Source organism: Antennarius striatus, chromosome 6 (genome assembly GCF_040054535.1).
Source record: "Antennarius striatus isolate MH-2024 chromosome 6, ASM4005453v1, whole genome shotgun sequence".
Taxonomy (NCBI): Eukaryota; Metazoa; Chordata; class Actinopteri; order Lophiiformes; family Antennariidae; genus Antennarius; species Antennarius striatus.
In genome coordinates, this window is record NC_090781.1 from 14,878,273 (window position 1) to 14,905,485 (window position 27,213).

The 27,213-nt window shown below is 37.1% G+C and overlaps 1 protein-coding gene across 1 annotated transcript in view; it reads right to left on the reverse strand.

Moving 5' to 3' along the window:
- tenm4 (teneurin transmembrane protein 4) overlaps positions 1 to 27,213 on the reverse strand; it is a 167,993-nt gene that overhangs the window by 98,347 nt on the left and 42,433 nt on the right. The window contains exons 3-4 of the mRNA XM_068317843.1: positions 26,460 to 26,732; positions 7,710 to 7,931 (exon numbers count right to left, since the gene is read on the reverse strand). Of these exons, the coding sequence (XP_068173944.1) occupies positions 7,710 to 7,931; positions 26,460 to 26,732 (495 nt within the window). The remainder of the gene's footprint in view (positions 1 to 7,709; positions 7,932 to 26,459; positions 26,733 to 27,213) is intronic.

Here is a 27,213-nt window from a genome sequence, read left to right on the forward strand (position 1 = left end):
GTATATGCAGCATCCATTTAGCTATTGCTATCAGTAGGTTTGAAACTATCAGATGAGAGCAAAGCAAAACATTGATCCTATGTCCCTATGTACAGTATTTGGATGCTTCACAAGATAGATGTTTAGTGGCCTTGTACATGCTGTCCATTCATTTCCGTATCTGCTAAGCCATTTATCAATCAATGAATTTATTGCTGGCTTTACGCAAAAAAGAGTGTCGCTTCTTTGCGGCAGTGATACTTCTTTGTTCACAGATATCCACAATGTAAAATTGCCAGTTTCTGACAAATAGAAATAACTTAAGTTATTTCAGTTCTTTCAGGGGTCAAAGCACAAAATTACTGCCTTACAGGTGTAAAGCAAGGCAGATTTATGAAAAGAGTTAGTGTGTAGGAAATATAATTATATAAGCTTTGATATTTGAAGCACCATGGGACTGAAGTTGATTTGGGAATGAACAGTTCATCAAACAATACAAAAATAAATTCTGATTTAAGTCTGCAAACTTGATTATATTAAGTTTGAAATCATGTAACGGTTATTTTTTTAAAACAACAAAGGATCAAGAACGACTCAGAATGACCTGTACTTATTTCATCATGTGTTGTTTTTATGTCCTGTTATAATTTCTGGTATGTCTGAAGGAATACTAGTTTTATATTTCGCATTTAAATTACCTCAAATGGCGATTATAGTAAATAATCACTCAGAAAAATTAAACTTAAGAACAACCAATTATGTTTGTATATTGAGGACTATAGTGCGTGTGTGTGCGTGTGTGTGTGTGTGTGTGTGTGTGTGTGTGTGTGTGTGTGTGTGTGTGTGTGTGTGTGTGTGTGTGTGTGTGTAGTTTTAAGACTTCAAAATGAAATTGACTGACCGCCACAATTTGCACATATTCAGAACCAATAACAAACCAAGATGAACCAAAAACAAAATCACTGTTTTCTTTTATTTCTGAGAAAATACTCCATTGTACATCTGTAGACACATGGATCCATACTGAGCACACTTTCGCACGTTGGTGTCCTCATATTTATTGCAGCCACAAACAGAGCACATCGCTTTCCTGATGAACAATACACTGGTGTGAGGTAAAACCACACAGTGGCTGATGACTGCCCTACTGATTAGAGTTGTACCAGATCCCTAAAGTCATTAATAAGACTATGCAAATTCGATGCAGGGACAGCACAGATATACACAATGAAATATATCACAAGGACAAATGCATTCCTGCTCTGGAATGCATTTACTGCTTGGTAAACAACTACTTCCTACGATGATCAAGCAAATGTGAGGCTTAAGTGATTTATTTTTCTAATACTTGGCACAAACTTGAATATGTATTTTATGACTCATACCACTGCCTTAAAATTTAATACAAAGATTAATCAGTAGAGACAGAGTTCTGTTAATTTTATCACCATTTACCATTCGACCAGCAAAAAGTAGCAGCATGGCTCACTAAAAATATCAAACGATAACTATTATTGGAGAAACCTCAGTATCTTATTATGAAGGTTCATTTACCTGTAATTTATAACTATACTTATATATATCGATTACAAACAAAAACAAATTTCAGTAAATATCTTTAAACCTTGAATAAGACGTTTATGAAAAGTGCTTATTTTCATGACCCGTATCATTGTAATTGTATTATAATTTGTCAATAACCATGGAGTATAGCATTTAAAATGATAGTTATATGTGCAGTGTCCTCCACCGACGTGTTGCTGAACCATTTATATCTATGTATTTGCATAAAACTCATTGAAATGCATAGTAGAGCATATGCTACAGAAAAGAACTAGACAGCAAATGCATCATGAAAAAAAATACTACTTAAACATGAGCATGTTTGTACTTGTCCATAGCGTTTCAACAATCAGGTGGAGACTGACTGTTCTTTTATTTTTTAGAACTGAAAAGATGAGGAACAAGACAATTAATAATACAGAGAACCACGACCCCCACAGATGTAGTGATTCAGCAACAATCATTCACCGCTATCCACAGGACAGAGAAAAAATAAATGGTTTTCTATTGACCTGCTTTGCACAACAAATTGAAAAGAGAAGGAGATTCATTTGTTATCAGAGAGACAGAAAAGTGGGACTTAACTACAATAGCCAAGTGTTGGCATTCAAAACAGAGACCTAAAGATATCCATTCAGTCTGGGAATGTGAGTTTTTCATTTTTCTTTCTAACAGACGTATGCACTGGTGAAGGCCTCCTGACACTATTCCAGAGAAGTAATTAAGGCAAATCCACTTCATTAGCTCAGACCTTACCACCCTCCCTCGAGACAACACCATTGTTTAATAGTATGATGTTATAATTGCATACACACAAATGTCCAACTTTTATTAATATTTAAAGCTAGGTCATGAATCGGCAAAAAAAAAAATTAAGTTAGAATATTTTAACTTAGATAATGTCTGCACCAAATATACTACTTGCAAAACATTCATTATGTGTGATCATGCCATGCCACAATGAAAACGAGGGCAAGTCCTGCAAACCTCAGTTAGTCACTGTCAATGGATCAGTATTGTGATTAGCACTTTAATTGTTGGAAGTAAGTAATTTAATGAATTTGCATTAAATATTTGAGCTGTCTAAATGGGAAACTGATTTTGGAAAAAAAAAAAAATTCAGATAAAGGCAGTTACTAATCAATTTATTTAACTTCCAATTCATTAAAATGTATTAAGTTGCAACATGTTGCTACAGTATACTCCATTACATACCATTGAATACACTGACTGCTCGCTACATTACAAACACGATTCCCTGGCATCTTTTCCTAAATTTGGTTACATATGAAGAAATGCTGCGTTTCAACCCCATTTACCACTCTGTGCGTTGTCCAGGGACATTATGTTTCTCAAAAAGCACAGTGAATAAAATCCACAGCCTAATGATAACACCTGATGAAATAAAGAGATATGACTTGCCCTCGACACCTGATCAACGCAATGAGGTGTGAGCCATTCAATACAGAATTAATCAAAAGCTACCCACCATTCCAATAAATCATTAAATCCTGCTTACTGCTACAGCCCCTATGGCCAATCACAGGAGCAAAATTTCCAGTTGAGTAGCATTTGTCTATAAAAATACAAACAGAATTTATCATGAAGCCAGTGAAGCTTCAATCTCCTGGTTCCCTAAAGCTTGTTCTCTCTGCTGCCAATGCTGTTTCCTATACCATTAGAAAAGTCTGAAGGGAAGAGCCATTTGGGAATACTAGCTGTCTTTTCTGGACTCATTTCAGAGGTAACTGGTTCCACAAACAACACGTGGTAGATATAACATTCAGTTCTTCACTGGGTCTGTGGGAATAAGGGGGAAGGACCTTCTGGAATCCAAACATAAGATCACATTTATTACTAACAAAAGGGAAAACACCCTGATAATATTCAAGTACACAACATCCTCCCTGCAGCTTTTAACCGACGACATCAAATTAGTTATGTAAATACAAAAACAAGCTAAATGACATATGTTATATGCACACACTCAACAAAAAACAGCAACAAAAGTGAAGACAGAATAAACAAAATAAAAAATAAAAAACCTCACAAATATTATTTTGAGAAAAAAAATTCCAAACAAATTTAACTGAGGTTTACCAGTTTGCAACCTTGTCCATTTGAACTACTTCTGGCATACGTCTCACTCTCCCCATCTGACATTAAATGGATTTTCTGTCAGTCTTTGAACTCCCTTAGCAAGACCAAGATAAGTGGTTATGTGTGCTCTGTTCTGTATGTCACTCTGCTGCGTATTAATCAAGAGGTTGAACATTTTGTTAGAGGGCACAGATGGTCTGCAATTATCATGGAATGAAAGTAATGCATCTTAATTTATGTCAATGAAAAGAAGATATGTAGGTATAAAAAATGCATTATCCACGGTCTCTGCACAGTTAGAGTGTGTTGAATAGAACTGGACAAATTGTCTATTGGCTTCAGTTCACTGATGACTCAACATCACAAGAACCAACTTCTTTTGATACGTCAACTATAAACTGGATTTTCAGTTTTTCAGACAAACGTGGATTGGGCATTATATAATTTTTTTCCACATTATTTATCTCAAATATGTTCATTCCTCATGGTGTCAAGGGATCAAATGGAACAACTACGTCCCTTGCATCTTTGCGGTAACAGAGGGACGATTATTAAGCAGTTCACAGCAGAGTTATTTGAATTAACAAACAAATGCATCCCCAACCCTTCTTACCAGCCCAGGATTCCTGCTTGGTCAGCTGTGTAGTGGTTATGTGCTGTCCGTTTCACCAGGGAGCCCAGCTGCATTGAAGCCAACTGTGCCTTACCACATGCTGTTTTGCATTAAAGGACGCTAATACTAGGAAGGTTGCAATGTTTCAGAACTCGCAGCTCAGCATGGCAGTTGGCTCCCACTGGCAGTCTCCCCAGGAGGAAGACCCTCAGAGAAAGCCGAGGGCCACAGTGAAACACATGCTTCACAAAAGAACTGCAGGCTTCAGCGAGTAGCCTTGTCAGCCTTACAGAAACCCTGGCTCAGTGTTCCTCTAAAAGAAAACAGAATCCTGAAAAAAAATAAACATTGCAGCCTTGAAGGCTACTAATGTGAATAACGATATGCCGCTGAGAGCGTTAACTTATTCAATATCCAGTAGAACATTTTAAGTCCTGCATGTGGTCTCAAAGATGACCTTGAGCAAATGCAATCTGAAGAGATAAAACACCACCTGTTTTCCAGTGCAACAGATACACTAGAGCCAATTATTTTAAGCACATATCATTTTCTCTGGTTGTTTACTGAGACTAAAAAAAAGCGAAATCTTTCCAACACTGTGTCAATCCAAAATTAAAATGTTATTTTCAACAGCTGACCTGTGCATCACAGATCTGATTTGATATTCAAGTCATTTTTACCAAAGTGGCTTTTAAATTACCATTTTGCTAATGTAAATCCTCTTAAAAACCTGAGATGAATACTTAATTCCAGATTATATTACATTTGGCAATGTTTTTTTAATCAGAATTTTAACCTGTGTAGAGCTAAAAAAAAATAATTTTACATAAATTTAAAATGCTTACATTATGCATATTTCCTATGTAGGTGTGAACATAACTCTGCTATATGCCCCTCTCAATACAAAATGTTTGGCTTACACTGAGATGATGTGGCTTAAGGGAATGGTGTCATAAACTTTTTTGGAGGAATAGTGAAATCACTCTGGATTGACAGAGCTATTTTGTTACAAAATGTTAGAGCTAATCTATATTTCATATAGATTATGTTGATATTCATATATCAGATGTATTTAATATGAATTTCACATAAAAAATTTTGTTTATGTCAAACAGTTGCTGGAAAGAATAGTTATAATTGTGTTATTCAATAAAAATATAACTTAACCTAAACAATGCAAGATCTCAATCAACAAAATCTGCAAAGTTACAAATAGTTATATGTAAAGTGGGAAAGGTGTCTGAAGGCATGGAGCAATGTAACCCGGTTGTAAAGTTGAACAAACGTAGAAAATTATTTTCTGTTATGAAAATGGAAATATAATCCATATCAAGACTGCTGGTTTTGGTTCCTGAGTTAAACATATAAGAAACTATTTTGCAGCTCCTAGCAAGGGAATTACAGTAACATGCATTTTTTTTGCAAATGCAAGGAGTTTTTCAATGTCTGTGGATGACTAAGGAAGCAACGAGAGCTTAGAATGTTCCTCCTCACTCCTTCTTACCCCTGACAGCCTGAGGCCAACCTAAATGCTGTACCTATGCAAATTAGTGTCATTGCAATGGGACAAATCTGCTGTAGTCAAGGCCATTCCTCTACTCATGTCCCCTGAAGCATAGCCATGTCACCACTGGGTGACCAACATGTCAGTATTATGGTATTAGAGCAGAGCGTTGCAACAGGCAACAACAGTTTTCTCATTTTCTAGACTTTCTGATCAGGCAGTTTTGAATTTGGCCATATTAAACTCTTTGAATAATTAATTTGGAAGCTTACTTAATTATTTAGCACATTTTTTTGTGTGTTTTGTGAGTGTGTGTGTGTGTGTGTGTGTGTGTGTGTGTGTGTGTGTGTGTGTGTGTGTGTGTGTGTGTGTGTGTGTGTGTGAAATGAATGAAATAAACTTTGATGCCAATGGGTTAAGCATATAGCTACTGTGACAGAAAGGTGTATTCTCTATATATTGATACCTTGCTGTGTATATAGATGTCACACACGCACGCACACACACACACACACACACACACACACACACACACACACACACACACACACACACACACACACACACACTCGACTCCACCTCAATATTGGAACTATACTTACCTATTTTAATATGATATGTCCTGTTTTATTCTGATTTATTGTAACATGAAATTATGTGCTTTTAACAGCTTTCTTGTGACTTTCTTGTGGCGGACAGATGTTAAAATGAGTGAAATGATGTAAACATGACTTATTTCTCTGTGTATTTTTTATTTTGAAAACTGAAATGAAAACAAACTTTTGTCTTTAGAATAGCAATGGCATTTGAATGACATCTAATAGCGAGTTATATTGAAATTTAATAAATAGTGACTTGTGAATAATCCAACTTCTGCTAAACTTTTGTCACATGAGAAATATACAGCAAAAACTACTGAGTTTACATCACTACATATTACATTTTATTTTGAAGAGTAATTAAAAATATACCATTTAACCCATTTTTATCATACTATCCATGGGGTTATAAAAGCCTCTCAAGTTAAAAATGAAAACACAACCGTCAATTTCATCCCACAGACCGTCCAAACTATGTTGTCTGCACCACAAACTTCATTAGTAACCATAATGAAATGTGAATATACTTTTTACAATGATAAGCCTGACACACATTCTTAGTTTGACAATTCACTGTACATGGAAGTTTTTACAAGTCACAACATTTTTGTCAAGTTTCAACCCCATGTTTGCAGTTTGAGCCCAAATGTCATTTTGTCAGTCTAAATCAGTGTTAGTTGAACACTGCCAGACACAGGGTGTTTAAAAAAGAAGACAAGCTGACATTCATTGATGAGAAAAAAAAGTTTTATCAATTTTGAAACATAAAGGGACACATCTTGAATTGTTATCAAAATAAAATAAAACTCCAGTATGGCTTTCATGTGGATACCAGAGCTTTAAATGCAACTTCAGACAACAGTCATTCTTTACCTTGCAGCGACACAATGATGATGATGATGATGATGATGATGATGATGATGATGATGATGATGATGATGATGATGATGATGATGATGATGATAAGAATAAAATTGCAACTGGAATAAAGTAGCTCTTTATTTCTTATTGACTTCCTATTGGATGTGTGGGCAATGCGTGCAGACAGTCATATGTGGGAATTCTATAGAAGTACTGTAGGTGGTTACTCCCACCACATCTGTGACACATATTTCACCAAAATCATCCATCCCTTTGAGTGAGACTCTGAACTTTGCTGACCTTGCCTCATCGAGTTCTGTGCATTTCCTGAGGCTACATATCGACTCAAACTTTAAACTCTCTCTCATGGTACTAGGAAAAAAGCAACATATTCTTGCCTATAACCATCTGCCTGACCTATAACACAATATATTCAGAAAGAGGGGAAGGGTAACCTCCAGAAGCAACAGTAGTTTGAAAACAAACTCACCATCAGCAGTTGCAGTGGCAGGAGCATACAGGTTCCCTGAGCCAGTTTTAACTAAGAATGAATTAGGGCCAAACTCATCGTCAGAGTCAGAGTCCTGGGCTGGTTGAGCCGCACAGTTACCTAGCAACCTTCCCTGCCTCTCATTGGCTGCAATGGAAGGGGGAGGGAATGGGAGCTGCTCAACGGGGGAGGAGGAGGCAGATGAACAATGCAGCGGAGGACCTGTGGACCACAAACAGAGACAACACATGGGGGGGGGGGTGAAACACACCCAAACAACGCATCAGAACAGAACACACACACACACACACGCAAAACAAACAAGCAAGACTTTGACACTTCAAAAACAAACAGTGGCACATCTGCCTTTGTCTCCGCCACCTCACCCCTGCTAGAACAATACGAAAAACTAAATTGACTTTGAGATAGAACAGTAAAGACCCGGCGCTGGTTCAAAGACAACACAACAACCACACATTACACATTGTGAGGATGTTAAATCTGCTCCAGATTACAATGCTCATAAAAAAGAAAAAGAAAACCAACAACAACCAGTTGATCCCACCTGCTCCTGTGGAAACTGCTCCTGTATTTGTTGTCCATCTCTGTGTTTCTATAATCATAGGGCTTTTTTTTGGTCGCTCATCTAATAAATAAAAATAATTCACAGTTTTGATAAAGGCTCCATTATTATTTACTGATATACAACTCCCCTACAAACAAAGACCCTAGAATTTTATTTTTTATGGTTTATTCGCTACAGTTCTCATGTTGTGATGGACTGCCAAATCTCAAGAGTTCTGATTACTGTGTGATTAACTTTTAATGCAGCACTGAGGGATGCTGAAAAAGTGCTGCTTAAGTAACACAACTGCAGTGAACAAAGTCATCTTTTGGTGCTCTCCCCATCTTCTATCAGTCTATCAGTCTTGATTTTGAAATCCTGCTGACTCTACTGGCATCCATCAGGCAAGATAAATTTCCTCTCAATCTTTAATGATCCCTGAAGAGTATTAAAATATGATTCACTGGTTCGCATCTAATTAGGGAACAATTAGTGACACTAACATAGCCACATTCCTATACAAGCAAATGTCCACTGCCCCTGAAAGTCACTGTTCTTGTGTCACATATACGACACACTTCATTTCTCTCTTCCTTCTCTAATGCTAGTGTAGGTAATGGGTGCAGAGGCACAGCGGTCATGCTGTGGGTTAATGACTATGACACTGTTGTGCTTGAATATATAACAATGTACATATGAGAGAAGAAGAAGAGATGTTGAAATGATTAAGTCAACACAAGAACATAAGAACAAATGTTGCTAAAGAATAAGACTTTTTAAAACTCTGACTCGGTAGAAACTGTCCTTATGCACACAATTCTGCAAGATTAACTGAAAATATTGGACTGTGCCTGTCTGTGGAGTGAAGCTTTTTGCAATTAACACCAGAGAGACGGTGGAATAAAGTTGTATTGGATGAGGGTTAATAAAAACAGTCTGCAGCACAAAGGAAACCAGATAGTCCACTATTATTTATGTTGTTTTTCTGCCCATAGGATTCCACCTAAGCTGGAAACATAAATCTGTGCTCAAACTGGGGCCGAGTCATCACAGCAAATTTACAAGGTGATTGCAATAGTCACATTTACAAAACATTCGTTTTCAAATATTTGCATTTTCACCTAAATCTCTCCTTTCCTCATTCATTCCTGCTCCAAATGTTGCACCACAAACAACTTTAGACATGTCAACAAATGTCGGCAAAACCACAACATAACTTCCGTATTTTAAACAAGAATTGATGTCCTCTATATGATACACGGGACACTACACTGCTCATAGATCAGTGCTAGTGCTACTCTTTTTTGCTACTCTTTTCATTTTTAAATGACAGACAAAAACAGGCAGACACATATCTAGGATAGAGACAATAAGTACATGAATTGTAGCCTAAATGAGGTCAGAGGAGTCCTGCTCAGAAGTTGGGAGACGTTTTATTCTCTCACTGAAATAATAATGTGGTTTCTGCAGTTTATTTCTATGTCAAACACCCCTCAAGTCTAGACAAGGTCTCTGCGGACAAGAAGCGATAGTTTAAAATGGTGAAGTTTCTCAAGCTGCCAGAGTTGATAGCCTTTACCACTGTTGACTGTATTACTGCAGCAAAAAGGGACCTTTACTTCGGTGGTTCTGAATCATGACCTATTGCTTAAGTCCTCCAGGCATTGCCAATTAATGCCTGTGTTAGCTGTTTGAAAACACAGATCAGCACTAAATTAAATGCCCTAAATAAGTCATTATGAACCCAATTAAAAGGCCGGATAGATAAACAAGTGAATGTGGTCAGTCGGTAAGTTTACCTCCTAACTCTACTGCAGTACACCAATGTGTTAAATATATGGTTAAGTATACGTGTTATATGTTCAACTGCCTCCAACTCCTCCTCTTTCTTATTCTTCTTAATTGTCTTTATTATTAACTGAGACCCTTGAAAATGTCAACAAAGACACAAACCCTCACTCTTTTTTGTTGGACTCCAAAGGAAGCCTCTATTTTCAGGTTTTAATGTACAACTCCATGCTGTTCACACTCTTACTGTCATCGTTCCAGTTCCAGTTTTCCCTCCTGTACTTTATATCCTGATGTCACTCCCACTCAATCCACTCATTCCTGTCACCTTTGTTGCTGCAGCCTGCATTTCCAATCAGGCTCCACCCTACTTAAACTCTTCTCAGATCTCAGTTTGCTGCCAGATTGTTGGTTAGTAATCCTACTCTTCAGGTTTCTTAAACATCCATGTTATTTTCTTTGTTTCCTGAATTTTGCCTGTCCGTTGTCTGTCTGATCTTCCACTCCTGTTTTGGATTTTGCTGATTAAAATTATAAATGTGTACTTCTCCCCTGGTGTACTGCATTTGGGTCGTAACCACACCCATGACAGGGTGTAGCCATATCTAAAAGTACTGTAGCTTCTTACTCTCCTTTTTAGGCTTGTGGTATAAATAAGAAGTAGAATAACAGTGGCCTGAAAACCCTCAGCAGAATTTGTTGCTAATATATGCACACCTTGTAAAAGCAGTGGACTTTTTGACTGATATTGCATCTCTTGTAATACGACTGTTAATCTCCTCATCTTCCCAAAGCTTCTTAAAGATGGTTGAGATGGGCATGCCTGTGATTACATAACTTCTCCTTTCCCAACACCAAAGACATTGATTTTGGAGTTATCAAGTACACATACCATTTTTGTTACCCTATCGTTGTGCTGCCACCTTTTAAGTATGGCTTTATGTATCTTTGTGACTTACTGATTAGGATTATCATTGTCAACTAATAGGGAAGAAATAAAATGTGCCAGTAAAGGCAGTGGTGCATTTTTTAACTCCTTCAACGTGGTTTTCATTTTGTGATTTGCACCTTATAACACTGAGACTCTAGCCTTCATTCATCAATGTAGAGCTTAGTTTACTGTCCCTGTTTGATATAATATTCACTAAATAAATATATTTGCCTTTAAATAATTGTGTGTTTTGACTCCCTCTGTTGTTAAACGATAGACCCAATCTTGTAAGAATATAAATTCTAATATATTCAAGGAAATAAAAGGTGTCTTGCTTCCAATATACAACATGGTAAATAACACAGCCTCGATTCAGAACAAGGTGAGGCACATATGGCAACAGGAATTATATATACTGTGTATATATACAGTATGTGTGTGTGTGTGTGTGTGTGTGTGTGTGTGTGTGTGTGTGTGTGTGTGTGTGTGTGTGTGTGCGTGCGTGCGTGTGTGTGTGTGTGTGTGTGTATAAAAGCAATGTATTTTTACAGATGAAGTGTGAAGAAAAATAAACACCCCAGTGCCTGTTCTGCAACATCAAGTAATACCATGCCGCATACAAAGCTTAAAAGACACAGAGGACTGACTCAGAGTCTCAACAGGAAATGTGTCATCACCACACTACTCTTGTAGATTGTATTTAAAAAATGTTGTACTACAGGGCAAATGAAAATTAAGTTCTTAAATTTTCTTTTAGTATTTTATGCAAAATTTACATGTTAATTTTTTGCAATCAAGTCAGGGCAACCAGGGCAAAAAATTGCATTTCCATGTGTTATAACATTTGTACATGGGTGAATTTGGCAGATCAGTAAAATGTTGCATAATCTCCCAAATTTGTCATCCAGTGTAGGTGGAGTGTGATTTATTTCAAGCTGTTACAGCATGTTTACACCCTTTGTCATATTGTCTTGGACTCCTTTGGCTTTGTGCTTGCAACTACAGCCACCAGCAGTATTTATTCAGATCTTTGAAGTTGGTTAAATTTTAAAATGTTAAAAGCTCTCTTATTTCCAATTATTACTTCTTTTATGTAGTGGCCACAGCTCTTTCTTTTTGTGGACATGGCAGAGTGGGATTTGTTCCTCATATCATTGGCAAACTAGCATCAAAATTTCAGTTTGAAGTTACTGTGACACCGTTACCTAGCTCAGAACAAGTCTACAGCCCACTATGCTAAGCGTACTGTATTTTTGTATACATTTACTAGGTTGTGGATTTGCACCATTGAATTCTCACCAAAATCACAACTACAGTTTATTTTATATTTGGATTTGTTCATGTGTACCTCTCATTATATGGTATTCAATCAGCTGCCATCTATTAACACTGATTTTAAAAAAAAGGGAAAAAAATATGGAAGTACGTCAGGAAGGCATGCTTCAAATCACATCTGATACCAGCATCTGTCAGCCACTGTGGATTTAATGTGATCTTCCCTATCAAATGATTAACTCTCCTTAGATCAAACTGAAAGCAACAGATATGTGATTATACATAACCAATTCACTGGTGACATTGATTATGTTGTACATCAATTCCAGGCTATTGTAAAATGGAGACACAAACTTTTGCATTATTGTGTATATGAAACTTGTTAGGTATATGTCACAATTCTTTACAGAATCAATATTGGAGACTGGGACATGCTCAGGGCATTGCTATAAATACACACCCACTGTAATGTTATTTCTATATGATATCCTTGAGTTATGGCCTGGTTAGTTTACTTCATGTTGCCCACACTAGCGCATGAAGCAATAACTAATTAAAAAATTTGGTATGAAAAGTACAATAAAACAGTGTCCAATTTAATGAGTGTAAATACAAACACAGGTAGTCCTCAACTCTGAACATTAGACTTACATTCGGAGACACAAACAACCACGAGCCACCATATCTGATTATTGTCCTGCAGTTCAGTTTTCTGACACACCCCTGCCGGAGCAGCACCGCTGCATTTCCGCATCTCCAACACTCATCTCAACTTCTCATCTCAACTCGACTTACGAACAACCTCACGGAAACAGTTATGTTCGTATGTTGAGGACTAATAGTAATGCCCTATTAAATGAGTTATAGTTGTCTCTAAATTACTTTTTAACCCCTACTGTCATCCTTTTGATTACTTCTAGTCGCCATGTTTATTGAAATGTAGAAGTCGAGCTCAAGTCTTCCTGGAAATGTTATGCAAAAGCCTCTCAAAACAGGAAAAGAGGTTTGATGGCCTTTTTGATTTTTTTTCTTACATCCTGGCAGCATTTGAGCTCTGCCATGACAGATTAAATGTGCCGACTGCAGCACTATTCTCGGTCTGCAGTGAATTTCAAAGATTGGAAAGACAGTTTCAATCCTCCCTTTGTGTCACTGACAGTCTAGGATATTCAACATCGTCATCACCCAAGGAAATAAAGCTATGTATTGGTGTTTTAATAATGTAACATGATGACAAATGGGTTGAACTGAATTAGTTAACAGACAAACCTTGCTTGGACTGGGAGGTATTATAGTATGCATATCAGTGGGATGAATTATTTTGCCAGTAGTTCTTTTTTTCATTATTTGGACAGTGGACGTCACAAACCGCAAACAAGGAGTCTTCTTTTGAGATACTGGATTCAAAGGATTTTTAGTTTGGTTGGAGTTACTCTTTGAATATAATCTATATAAGCACTGTACCATATAGCAAATAAATTTAATAAGTAGTACGATTAAAACTGGATCTTAATTCCTTTTGGTGATGATTTTTTATATAGTTGAGATACGGAGTAAAAGCAGATGAAACTGCAAGTAATTATGTTGTGGCAACACATGACTGTATAAAGTGAAAAAAAAACAGTCCAATTACATATCAAGTGAATTAATATTTTGTTTTTACTTCTGAATTTTTGTGTGTGTGTGTGTGTGTGTGTGTGTGTGTGTGTGTGTGTGTGTGTGTGTGTGTGTGTGTGTGTGTGTGTGTGTGTGTGTGTGTGTGTGTGTGTGTGTGTGTGTGTGTGTGTGTCCTACTGGTGTGCGTAAGCAGGTAATAATTACACTTATCATTTCTCTCCATGCAAGATGAACAAGATAGCTCGACTGTTATTTTGCATTATTAGGATACCCAGTTTGACATTTGTTTTTCATTGCAAAGCTAGGAGCCACACTTGGCCTTTTAATTAAATTAAAACTTGGTGTGTAATTTCCCCTCAGTTGAAGGGATATGAGGCATATGAGACAGCATGCAGCACAAAGGGATACTGCTGGAAAAAAAAGAAAAAAGAAAAAACTAAACCAAAAAATCCAAAACAAAACACATGCTTCAAAAAATCTTTGGAAACAATTTTCTTTCCATTTTTTCCCCTTTACAATTAATTAATAGTTATTTGCCATAGGGTATATTACAATCGTATATTTTCATAAATTTTTAAGACAAACCTTAAATTCCAAGAAATACTGACCATAGTATAACACCCTGACACAAAGTAACACAAAATACAGAGACTCGCAAAGAGTAAAAAAAATTATGAACAAATATTGGAAAAATGATAAAATTTTCTCTGACCGTGCTGTTTAACTACTACAAATCAATACCAGGATAATACAGAGTGAGCATAATGCATGATAAGGCAGAAAAGTAATTGTAAATACACATAAGTGATTCTTTATAGACATAGCCATTACTGAGGTAATGGAATTGATATTTCTGCAATAAAAAAGTATTGCTAGTGTTGTAGAAGGCACAATTCCATTTAAAGCTGACCACCAAAATTTCCATCACAACTTCAAAACTAATGTAAAAACGTAGTCCCCTTTTCAATGTTGAACTGGAAATAAAAAAAGCAAACAAAAAAACGTGCAAACCCCCCCCCACCCCCTGCACAAACACACACACACACACACACACACACACACACACACACACACACACACACACACACACACACACACACACACACACACACACACACACACACACACACACACACACACACACACAATTTCAGATATTTTGGTGTCCAAATCATAGATTGGGCACTACAAATTGTTAGAAGTGTTAAATTTGGATCAAGTTAGCAATAGCCGCTATGCCTACTAACACATTCACAGGCCGTGGGCCCTAAATAGATCAAACCTCCCCCCCCAGTTCTCATTAAATTACACCAATTTAAGGATGCAGTTAAACAGTGCTAATCATTTCATCTACATGGAAGTGGGAAATATCCAACTATGATTAAAAAAACATAGCAGTGGCACATAAACTGTAGCACTCAGCAGACTACTGTTGCCAGTGGCTTTCAAGATTGTCACCTAGGAAGAAGAAAAGGAGGCCCAGACTGCTGAGACTAGAGATGGCTTTTCCTCACTGGGACCAAAGCACAGAATCCTCTCATCCATCCAGTCAACTCCATCTCTGTCCCTTGGAGAGCTGGCATGCCATGAAATCCAACTGAAAGTCAATGTCTTGACATCTCTCACTAAATGAGGGATAAACTGTACCAGAAATGGAAAAACTGACATCATTAACAAACTGAATGGAAAAGACAAATTTTAAAAAAAGTCAAATAGACCACCTTTTTATAGCATGTTATGAATATAAAATATAAAACCTGACTGAAGACTTGTAATAAAATGATCACACAAATAAGTTCAACCATGTTAGGTTGACAGGTGATTTGAAAAAAATTCCAAAATTTCTTTTAACTGTTAATGGTCCTCTTCACAATTTCCATTTGGAAAAAATTTCAGTCTTTAAACGCACCCATCATCCATCCATCCACACATTTTCCAATCATCTCATCTACAGCCGCTTATTCACTTTGTGTGTCATGAATCTTGATGAGATGCCAGCTAATTGCGGGGCTACATCAAGATCAAACAACCACTCATGCTCACACTCAGATATATGTACAATTTGGTGGAGATCGATTCTCCTAAACTGCATGTTTTTAGAGGTGGGAGGAAGCCGGGAAACCCAGACAGAACCCAAGCAGACATGGGGAGAACATATAAATTTCACACAGAAAAAAATCAAACTCGGAACATTCTTGCTGTGAGGTAACCATGCTACCCACTGTACCACTGTGCCGCCCACTTAAAAACCAAGCTCAAAATATTTTGTTCTTTTCTTCACTGGTGTGTTGAATCAATTTTAGCTGACAAGCTCTGATTTTCCTAAATTCCTCCGTGCAGCCTCATTCAAGCACCCTGGGGTTTTCTTTGTTGTAGGATCTAAGGTAAAGGTTCAAAACTCCTCACCTCACACTGTTAACAACTTCCTGGAGGCGGTATTTAAGGAAATTTTGGCAAAATGTGTAACTGACATCCTGATATCACTTCTTCATCAGGACATCCACACATAGAGTCTGCTACAGAGATTTGTGGACATTAAAAACAAACACATGGTAATCTGTTTCAAATGGATGATTCAGCAGCTCTATCTTGAATCCATAATCAACTGAGACAACTTAAACCATGGCTGAAAGAAATATGCTAATAGTGGATCATTATCAACTTTTACTCTGTCTACACAAGCTGTTGCATTGCCTACCCTATCACACAAAGAGGGTCGTGAATAAACACAATAGCATGAATAAATAATGACCCTTGATTCCTCTTAAGGTCCCTGAATAGCGAACAGGAAAAAGACAAAAGTTTACTTTTGGTGTTTGAGAGCAAACGAAGCCTGGTGAGCCTGAAATTGTAAGCAACTCATTAGGGCTTTGTGTGACTTGCCTGGGGCATCGCTGAACAAAGACGGCACCATCCCCATCCTTTTAATTTCTCAGTGCACTCTTGGCTTGGCCTAATAAAATTCATAAAAGTATGCTCTTAAGTTACAGCTATATGCCTAATAAAAGACAGCAAGACAGCTTGAGAACTTCTGTGAAAAAATGCAAAACTTCAAACATTTCAAACTTTCCCATGGAATTAAATTATATTATACTGGGTGGGGAGTGCTGAAAAGGCACTTTTGCTTGATGTGTATATAACTATAACATGTATACTTTCATGATAAAGAGGCATTGTCAAAATATCATTTCTTTCTTTCATTGTTCTTTTCAAATAGCTTTGTTTCTGTGACACGTGTGCCTCTCAGCTCCAACTGAGTGTATGACAGCTCAAAAGACTAAAATACATGCTGTCAAGGGGCATGAGATTCTAAGTGTGTATACAATTTATGATATCGCAAAGTTAAAGCAACTTAGAGTTTGTAATATTTCAAATAAGTTGGAAACATAATTACAAGAACATTAAAGTAACATAAAGCTGACTGCATCACTTGGACATAAAACAGTGATCCTGATCTGTCAGTAGCATTTGCTATTATTTGCTAAATTTAAGAACGCTCTCATACACCAAGTCTCCATTTACCATGGCAGTAGTTACATAAAATGAATAAAAAGAAACAAACAAAATAAAAATAAATAAATAAATAATATGTGCTGTGAGGAAATAGAAAGGCACTTTTATTGACAAAGTGAGGTAGATAATTTACTGAGGAACTGAGGTAATAAGGTGATGAAATGTGAAATGGGCAACAACATAGACCTTAAAATTCTTTTTTCATACACAAATCAGAATTAAATCAGCATGTAAATATCAAACACACACACACACACACACACACACACACACACACAAACACGCACGCACGCACGCACACACACACACACACACACACACACTCACAGAAACAAATTAATTCCATCATGTCTTGGTTGCTCATAAGGAGCTTTTATTGTCCTGAGATGATCTACAGAATCAGAACTAAAAACCAACCACCTTTTAAATGGAGCAATAGCAGCTACATAAAGAACCTGAAAGGTTTAAACTTATTTACTGACAATCAGAGACTTTTAAGTAAGTTTCCTGGCATGAGAAATATGCGGTCTTTCACTTTCCTTTTTATACAACTGTTTTGTTTTTTTTTTCATTTTAGATGTGTTATTTATGTTATAACCCTCGCATATTTGCTCTCACAAATGCAGCATTCACTTCTGTATTATACACAAAGTGATCACATTAAAGTCAGAAACTCGGCCAGTCAGAAACCTTGGCCAGAAGCATTCTGTGTCCCTTATTAAAAGACTTTTTCAATTGTTTTGCAAAGGTAACTCTCAAGTTTGAACTCAAAATCATTGTTCAAGATTGCAGCAGGTGCAGAAGCCATTCAATTCTGTTTTCTTCAAGGTTGTATCTTCATCGTCTTACATACTGGTAACATCAATGCAATCTATTAGAACCATGGCAACTGAAAATAAATAATAAAAAGCTTTAAATCTGATGCAGGATTTAAAGCACCAGTCATCCCAGTAGTGATGCATATTAACAACATGTATCCTGTTGGCTCTTACTTGATAGAACCTATAGAAATGATTCTTCAAACCCACAACTTAAGACTTAGTTCTATACTTTCTACTTTCCTCTGTTCCTTTCCCTGAGTCTTAATTTTTTAAATCTCTGTGAAAAGTTCATGCAATTTTCCTTGACTGCCATGAGAGTCAATGGACAGAGGATTCATACCGAGTACACTTTATTAAATTGTTGTAATTAGATTTTTTTTATAATATTCTGGGATGACAAGCATAAGCAGTGTTGCAATATGTACATAAGCAAGACTTAAAAATATTTTTATTTGATACCTTATGCACATTTACGCATGTTTAATTTTAAAAAGTTGAATGACGTTTTGTATGATGCAGTGCTGTTGTTCACTGATAAATTGCTTATACAAACAGCTACAAAAGTTCTCTACCTTGATTTTTTATCAAAGCCTTGAAAAAACAATCAGAAACATCTCAGCTTGGAAGAGTTTTAATGTCTATCTCCAATTAGGGAAGAAAGTCCTTTGTTACATATTATATATTAATGTGGAATGTGATAATTTTGCTAAGGTCACTGTATCCAATATAACACTTCCAGTATATCAAATCACGATCAAGTTATTTGTATCCAATTTAGTACGGAGCATTTTCTAAAACTAAAATTGCATGTAGCATAAATATTTGAGAGAGGGACAGAACTTGGTAGACTGGTTTAAGATGAGCCGCCATGGAAAATGGCTCATCCTTGTCCATGTCATGCTTTAGGCTGCAGCAAGGCCCCTGAGCCTTGGTGGTAAGATGGACCCTGATGTGCTGTTGGTTTAGAGTAGACTGTCAGAGGCACTGGCATGGAGCTGGTATGCAACACCACAGATAACAGACCAAAACTGTCCGCAAGGGCCTCTAAAACCCAGCAAATTAGCCTGCAAATGAGCCAGAGAATATCACTACTAATCCATGGTCCGAGACTCTGCCAGAAAAGTAAACAAATAAATAACTTCACAAGAAGTACTGTGGGTGGAAATAACCACGGGTATGAGCTGGGAAGCCACTAGTGACTTCTTTGAAAAATAATTTTCCCTGATATTTTCCTTCTATGAACTTTCAGAACAAGCTTCCATGTTGTGCTCAATGTGAACACCATGAAATTACACAGCTCAAAACATTGCCCCCCATAGCAAATGATCACAGTGTCTATAATTCTGTCACAGTAGCCAAATGCAACAAAGCATTGAAATATGCCTTGTACATATTTTGCCAAAGCTAATGCAGCGCGCTCTTGTTCATCACGGTTCATGCATTCCAGGAACCACAAGTGATTAATGAATTCCACTATAGATCGACAAACTATTTATTTTATCATTTACGGTAATTTAAACGTTTATGAACCCTCCCCAGACTGATATTAAACCACCTTCTCTCTGTATGACCTTTTCCCACACTCTTATTGAATGTTTAAAGCACTTTTGTGTCTCACGTAAGTCCGAGACTCACAGAACCGAGCGCACTTATGGATGCCGTCAGGCAATAGAATGCGCGTACGGTATCACGTGACTGCGTACCAAAAATCCGTGACGAGGTGAGGTCGCGAGCGTTGATGCGCGAATGCACAAGGGCACACTGTATATGTGTTTCTGCAATAAAACCAACATCAACAATTACCCTTATGTCTTTAACTCTTTAAGAGACACCATTTTATAAATGTTGTCCCTTATTTAATGTCCTAATGTGTACAAAATACTGTATGTCTGTCAATGAGTCCCACATGTGTGTCTTTATAATAAATTTAACTTAAATTTGATTCAAATTAAAATATCTTGTTTAATTTAGTAGTTATTAAATTTAAATTTAATTTAAGTTATCAAAGTTAAATTTAATCACCCCCGCTTCTCGCCCATAGCAAGCTGGGGTTGGCTCCAATGTAATCTTTGACCCGAAAGGCGTGACAGTGGCTGTAGACAAAGCAATTATGGTCATCTTGTCTAAAAGAAAATGGATTGATGGAATACTCAGCCACAATATTATAAATTTAAACTTATTTCTTTTACTAAAATAAGAAAATAATATGAAATTATTTTACACTAACCATTAAATGCTTAAACTCAAAACACTGAACATTAGAGTGAGGGAGCCTATATTGGAAATATATTATTTGTATTATTATTATAATAACAAGACTGTTTTTTTGTATTTTTTATTTTATTTCATTCAAATAAAAACCAGGCACACTTGAGACCAATATTGCTAATGTGATTTTCCTGTCACATTAACATGAAGTATTAATGAAGTATTATTGTCTTGTCATGTGTGTGCCCACATGTAACTGCTGCTTCAAGGTCACAATGAGAAACCTCATCTCCAGTGTTTCAACCACACTGCTGTAAAACATACCCAAATGTATGCAGCCCTGTCACACGGGAAGCATCTTGTCTAACTAGAAGTCTGATGTCAATCCATTGTCTCCCAGTATGATGCTCCACGGAATCAGTTCAAGAACCAATGCAGCCTTGTCCAGTTTCTGAGTGAACAAAAGTTAAAATTTGACCTTGATGTAGTTTTCTCAAGGTCAAGGTCATCATCTCATTTTCATCCCCTTGGCTGCCAGAGTAATGTGTTTTTTGTTTCGTCTTTCTATCTGTAACGGTTGAGAAGATATTTGGTGGACTAACACAAGGACGGACGGACTTACGGACTAACACACAAACTATTGTAATTACATGTAATTATGTAATTACAATACATCACCGCTTTGAACCGGGATGTGAAAATACTTTAAATGCTAAGATATATGCCAATCTACATCGAAAGGGCGTGGCCATCAGCACTGGTATTTCAACATGCACATCAGATGGGGTTCAAGATTAAATGAGGAGAGGTTTTGAGATTATTGGGGCGGCAGTGGCTCAGTGGCAGTGCAGGTCGTCCAATGATTCAAGATCGGAGGTTCGATTCCTGCTCCCGCCGAGTCATTTGTTGTTGTGTCCTTGGGTAAGACACTTTACCCTCCTTGCCTCCAGTGAGGCACTCGCTGGTATGTGAATGTGTGTGATTGTTCTGGTGGTGATCGGAGAGGCCGTAGGCGCAGATTGGCAGCCACACCTCCGTCAGTCTGCCCCAGGGCAGCTGTGGCTACATTCGTAGTCTACCATCACCAACTATGAATGAGGAGTGAATGAATAATGGACCCAATGTAAAAGCGACTTTGAGTATCCACAAAAGCACTATACTAATCTAATCCATTATTATTATTATTAAATGTAGTGCATCAAAATGTGTTTCTCTGTGATTAGTTTTAGAAAAATGATGTGGTTCCTCATTCATCCAATGTAAGTACTGAAAATGTAAATCAGCAAAAAAATGGAATATTAATGTCATTTTAGTGATACAATATTTTTAGAAAATTTACAAATAATGTAATGCAGTGTGGACCATTTTTTAAAATTTACATAATTTGTTCATGAAATTAGATTAAATGTGATAGTAAACATGTTTTTGCAGTTACAAAAATGTGTTGAGATTTCTGTAGTTGTGTCCTTCAAAAATCAGAATGCAGCTTAAAAGATGCTGGACAGTTTTCACAATAATATTTCTCTTTCGTTGCTCAAGGCTTCACTGTGAAGCAATAAAGGCTGCTGAGACAGTTTTAGTAATGAACATAAATTTGAAAGATGTTTATCTATCATAATTATATATTACACAAATGAGTCTTGCATTTATTTTTTTCCAACCATACCATAAAAAGGCATACATAATACTACCTGCAAACTTTTAAACATGAAGAACTTTCAGAGATACCATACTTCTGCTAAGCCAATTCTTCTATAACAGGCAATTCTGTTATTACAACCATTATATGTCTGAATAGATCTAAAAAAAAAATTTGAATTAATATGGTTATATGTAACTTAGACATCAACATTATCACTGAATCATTAGATAAATAAAGACCAGTGGTTTTTCCTTACATAGAAAAATAACTGCTAGAGGGACAAAGTACATTGCCACAGTACACTAAGACTGAAACTTATGTATATACACTCACATAATCAATAAAGAACAGATGATGACTATTACCCATGAGGAGTATGAGAAAGGCAAATTATTACTGTACACAACTAACCACCCACTGGAAGTAATTACATTTTGTCCCTAGAAAAATAACAATGTCAGTCACATAACAGTTTCTCTTATTACAGGAACTGTGCAGCCGTTGGCTGACTTTTTTTTCCCCTGCAGGTTTTGGAACACATGAATAACAACAGTCCTTCAGCAAGCTTTTGTGGCTGCTGCTGGTTCTCGTGGTTACAGAAATACAATAGTCCAGCCATGACAGTGGGGGAAAATTGGGATTAGAAAATAAATCTGGATAAACTGCAATAGGGTAAATCTCAACAACAGCAGCTTCCTGCCAACCCAGCAGGTTGTACTGTGCTTTTCAGCCTCTGTAAGATGAGCAATGACTCAACATTTACTGGTAAGTATCCCCATCAGGCCCCCAACTGACCAAAGGCTCAGTGGTTCGAAGATGCACACGTTCTTGTGTAGAGTGTTTGAATACACATTCAACACAACACAATCAAATGTTGATTAATATTTTGTGTTGCAAATTAAGTGTTACCTTAATAGAGCAGTCTAATGTAATAGGACAAAATGGATATCTATAGTCTACCCATCTATATGATATTATATATTGTGATATATAATTTGCTACTTCTCTAACCATCAGGTCAGAATGTAGGCAGCACCTCAGTTGAAGACATTACAGTAAATCTATACTAAATCACAGAGGGCTTTAATTCCCAGTAAATACAGGATATTGCATAAACACTGGAGCACTTCTGCTTATTTGCATATATTAAAACCATGGTCAAGAAGGTCACATGTGAAGAGGGAGAGAACAATCCAGCAGCTTGAATGTATTAAAACAGAGTAAATGGTTTGTTGATATAGAGATTAAAGCACACACAAGCAGCCCTGCTAGATGGATTTTAATTAACTTGCCATATATAAATTGTTATCACGCATTACTGAGTTAAATTCTGAATACAAGTGCTCTTTCTGCTTGGGTGAGTTGAATGAAAAGCTACAGAAATCTCGATTGGGTCTCCCAGATATAGCATGACTGTGTAGCTACGGGTGCTCTGAGTAAGTCCAAGCATACCAACCACTGAAGTCCTATCCAAGAGGATTCTTTAATTATGTGCCGTACAGCTAAATTCAAGTCCCCTGGCATCTCAGATGATCAAGCAGAGGAATGCCATGTTCTTTCCTTGAGTCATTCGGGCAAATGGATCACACATCCAAGAGTCATTTCTGTCAATTATAATAGGAAGATAATGCATAACGTGACACAGTCTAAAATGCAAAGCTATTCACGAGATTCTCTGCAAGACTGTGCAGGGGCAATTAGAATTTTGCCACTAGGCCCTTGATGAGCTACAATATCTCCATGGAATCTTGGGAACAGTAAAATCAGTCTGCCAGTGAATATACAGTACATGGTACTGTATGGGTTTATGTTTGATCACAGTTAGTTCAGGGATGTGATGACACACAAATTCTGCAAACCATAAGCCACTTAGCAACATATGAGTATTTTTTTATTTTTTATCAAAGGTAACAGATGTTGTTACTGTATATTATTTGTTTTTTGACATGAAATATTAAATAGATAAAATATTAAATATTTGTGTGCTTCTAGGTGGAAATGTAATGTGTGAAAAAAAAGTGTGACTAAACAAAGCCACCAGGATTACAAGCTAACAACCTGTCAGGGAGAGGAATCAGAGATTCTTTATAGTAGACATGATGATTATAGGACCGGCGCAGTTTCTATATTATATGTCTGAATACTGTGGCCTCATTACTTCAATTTGATTTCCTAACTATGAATGAGTATATGTTTAGAAAGCAATTACAGTAGTTCTTATTATTAAGATAGGCCTGAATTAGTGGTAAAAATAGTTTTGTTATTAAACATGTCTGTACTTTTAATATGATGTATGCTGGGCTTGCGCTAGCCATTCGCCACTTCGCCATAGGCAAACGCCTATGGCCACTTCGCCATAGGCGTTCTTATTTTTACGGAAAAAAGGCTAAAACTTACAACTATTACGCTCGCTAGCGGCGCTTGGTATTTCTGTTAGGATATTTCTGCTAGCGAGCGGCGCTAGCACTGCTATTTCCGCATGTTGACGGAATTTAGCCGAAGCATGCCGACGGAAATAGCCAAAGTGATCCGAACGCTCCTGATCATTAAATATGCACTCGGGTCATGACCTCCTCTCGTCCAATGAAAAACAAAAATAATATTTTTTTACAAGCTGAACCCGCGAATTGGTGTAAGACAAGGTGAGGACGATCGATTGAAAGAATCCAGTGTTTTATAGTAGAGTTTGTGTTAAAGTCCTCATTAATTAACAAATGGTGAATGGTGAATGCTGAGAGGGAGGAGGAGTGGAGACAAACCGATCAGAAGGTAAATTAAAGATATTATCAATACTTGTTTGTAGTTTTAGACTTTTGATCTCTATGACCGGCAGGAATAGCCAGCCATGCATGTAAATGTGTATTCACCTCGCTTGATATTTTTCATACCTTTTTAAATTGAAATGAAAAATCATGTTATTGAATTAAAAAAACAAAAAACTATGGCATACCAATGGTGTTGGTGGTGGTCAAAGTTGAAATGTCTTCTAGTCTAAGTAAAACTTACAAGTAAACATTGAGTAATATTTTGTATGACTGTATCTTCACATAGTGAATGCAAGTTTTCAATTGTTGAATCTCACATTTATTCCTGCATAAAGTAGGATAGAAATCAAGATAATTCAGCTTGAACTGTTGACTTTAGTGTATTTTTCTAGGTAAACTGAACAGAAGATTTTGCCCTCAGAATGCAGGAAAACAACCATATTTTCTAAAAAATTTCATGGGGGAGGCCCACCGGACCCCCTCCACCCCCCCGTGACGAGCATTGGTCGTCCGCCCGTGCGCCACTGTCTTGGAAACAGTGTGGCTTTTGTGGCTTGCTAAATTCTTTTACACTGAGCCACAGTGGCTTAGTCATACTAGCTCCTAGTGCAAGCCCAGTGTATGTGATCTGCAGACTACCCTCTGGATGAAACAACTAAATTTTAGTTTCACATTTTCTCGAGAATTCTAAGACTTTTAGCTGAGGACCCCAATAGTGCCATTTGATTCTCCAAATGACATTTTCAATGCTTCCTACACCTATGATAGGCGCCAAAAGGCTACATAGATAAAGGACACCTGGCTCTAAGGCACTGCCACCACACACCGGCCAGATTTTGCTCAAAGAGCTCTTTCATTCAGTGCGCACTCCGTCCATGCAATTACTGCATTGCAACTTTTACTGACAAAAATAAGCATTGGGAACACAAATATAAGCTTTCAAAGAAAATTCTGTAATCTCTTGACTTTATAGTGCACCAGTCCAAAATTTTAGTATCTTCAGCAGAACTGCTATTATCTTCCGGCATTTTTCAGCTATTGACAAGGCTCAATGTTAGCATATTCCCAGAGCTTAGATGACCTTCTGAACCAGCATACAGGCATATCCATCCCACGAAGGAAGACATCAACCCACGGAAAGATGAATCCAATACATACTGCCTCATGGCCTCTATCAGTAAACATCTCCCAGACCAATTCCTCGAAGTATAAACAAGATTCATTGTAACAGAAAGGAGAGGCAGAAATTAAATGGTGAAGGAATCATAAACAGCAAAAGTAATAGTATGCCAAGTGTGCTGCACTGGTCTTCTCTTGTTTTCAAGAGGTCAAATCCTAAATATGTTTGGGCTACAGCCAACTGACAAACAGAAAATACAAATCAGCTTGTGTTACTATTAAATCCAGTTAAAATAGTAAAATAAACAAATGCACAATAACATAAGCATCGTTCAGTCTCACAGCATGTCATGTAGATCAATCCCACATATCTTTTGCTATTACAAGGCCAAAGTATGTTGGTGCTTCAGTGTGCTTAAAAATGGAAGGTGGCTGGGGTGAAGGTATCATAACCTAAGCAGGCTAACTGATAAAGAAAGGCTGAGTAAAATCAAAAAGTCCCCTACCATTTTCTGTGTTCTCGTGCTCGGTGTCGGTGAGAGTCAGGTTGGAATTTGCCCTGCTGGAGAGGCACGAGCTGCGGCCTGACTTGGTGTTGCTGCGGCCCCACAATCTGACCGCATGCTCTGGTGACATGATGCCATCTGTCTCTGTGTCAGCATCTGAACCCACACTGACTGAATAGTCACGGTGTGGCATGCCAAGGTCAGTCCTGTATGTGGCTATGTGGGATGGGAGGGCATCACCAAAGCCGAGGTTTCTAAGGGAAAAGTCTGCTCCTGAAACAAGGCAATAAATAAAAATGGTCTATGATTAGACCTGCGTCTACATCATAAACTGGATCAATGGCATTTTGCGGAGAAATAAACACCTTTGAGTAGAATTAAGTTGACTCTATTATTTTGTTTGTTTGTTTGTTTGTTTTGAATGGTCCTTTCAAAAATATGTGATTTGTTCATTTATTTATTCATTTATACAAGGCTAAAATCAGAGTTGTTGGACATCAAGGGGCATAAATATACAATGGGCTATACCATGTCTATGAAATACTGATTTGATAATTGATCCATTATCCCTCTTACTAATGTAAAAGGGATAATGCATACTTGGTGTTATAATTATTGGGATGAGGAATTAATGAGCTGCTGATAATGGACATGCATCTACCACAGCTGAAGACTATTTTGCAGGAATGGGATGTATTTAAAGACTTTGTGACTGAAACAAAATCTTTGTGACTAAAACATCACCTTTCTTAAT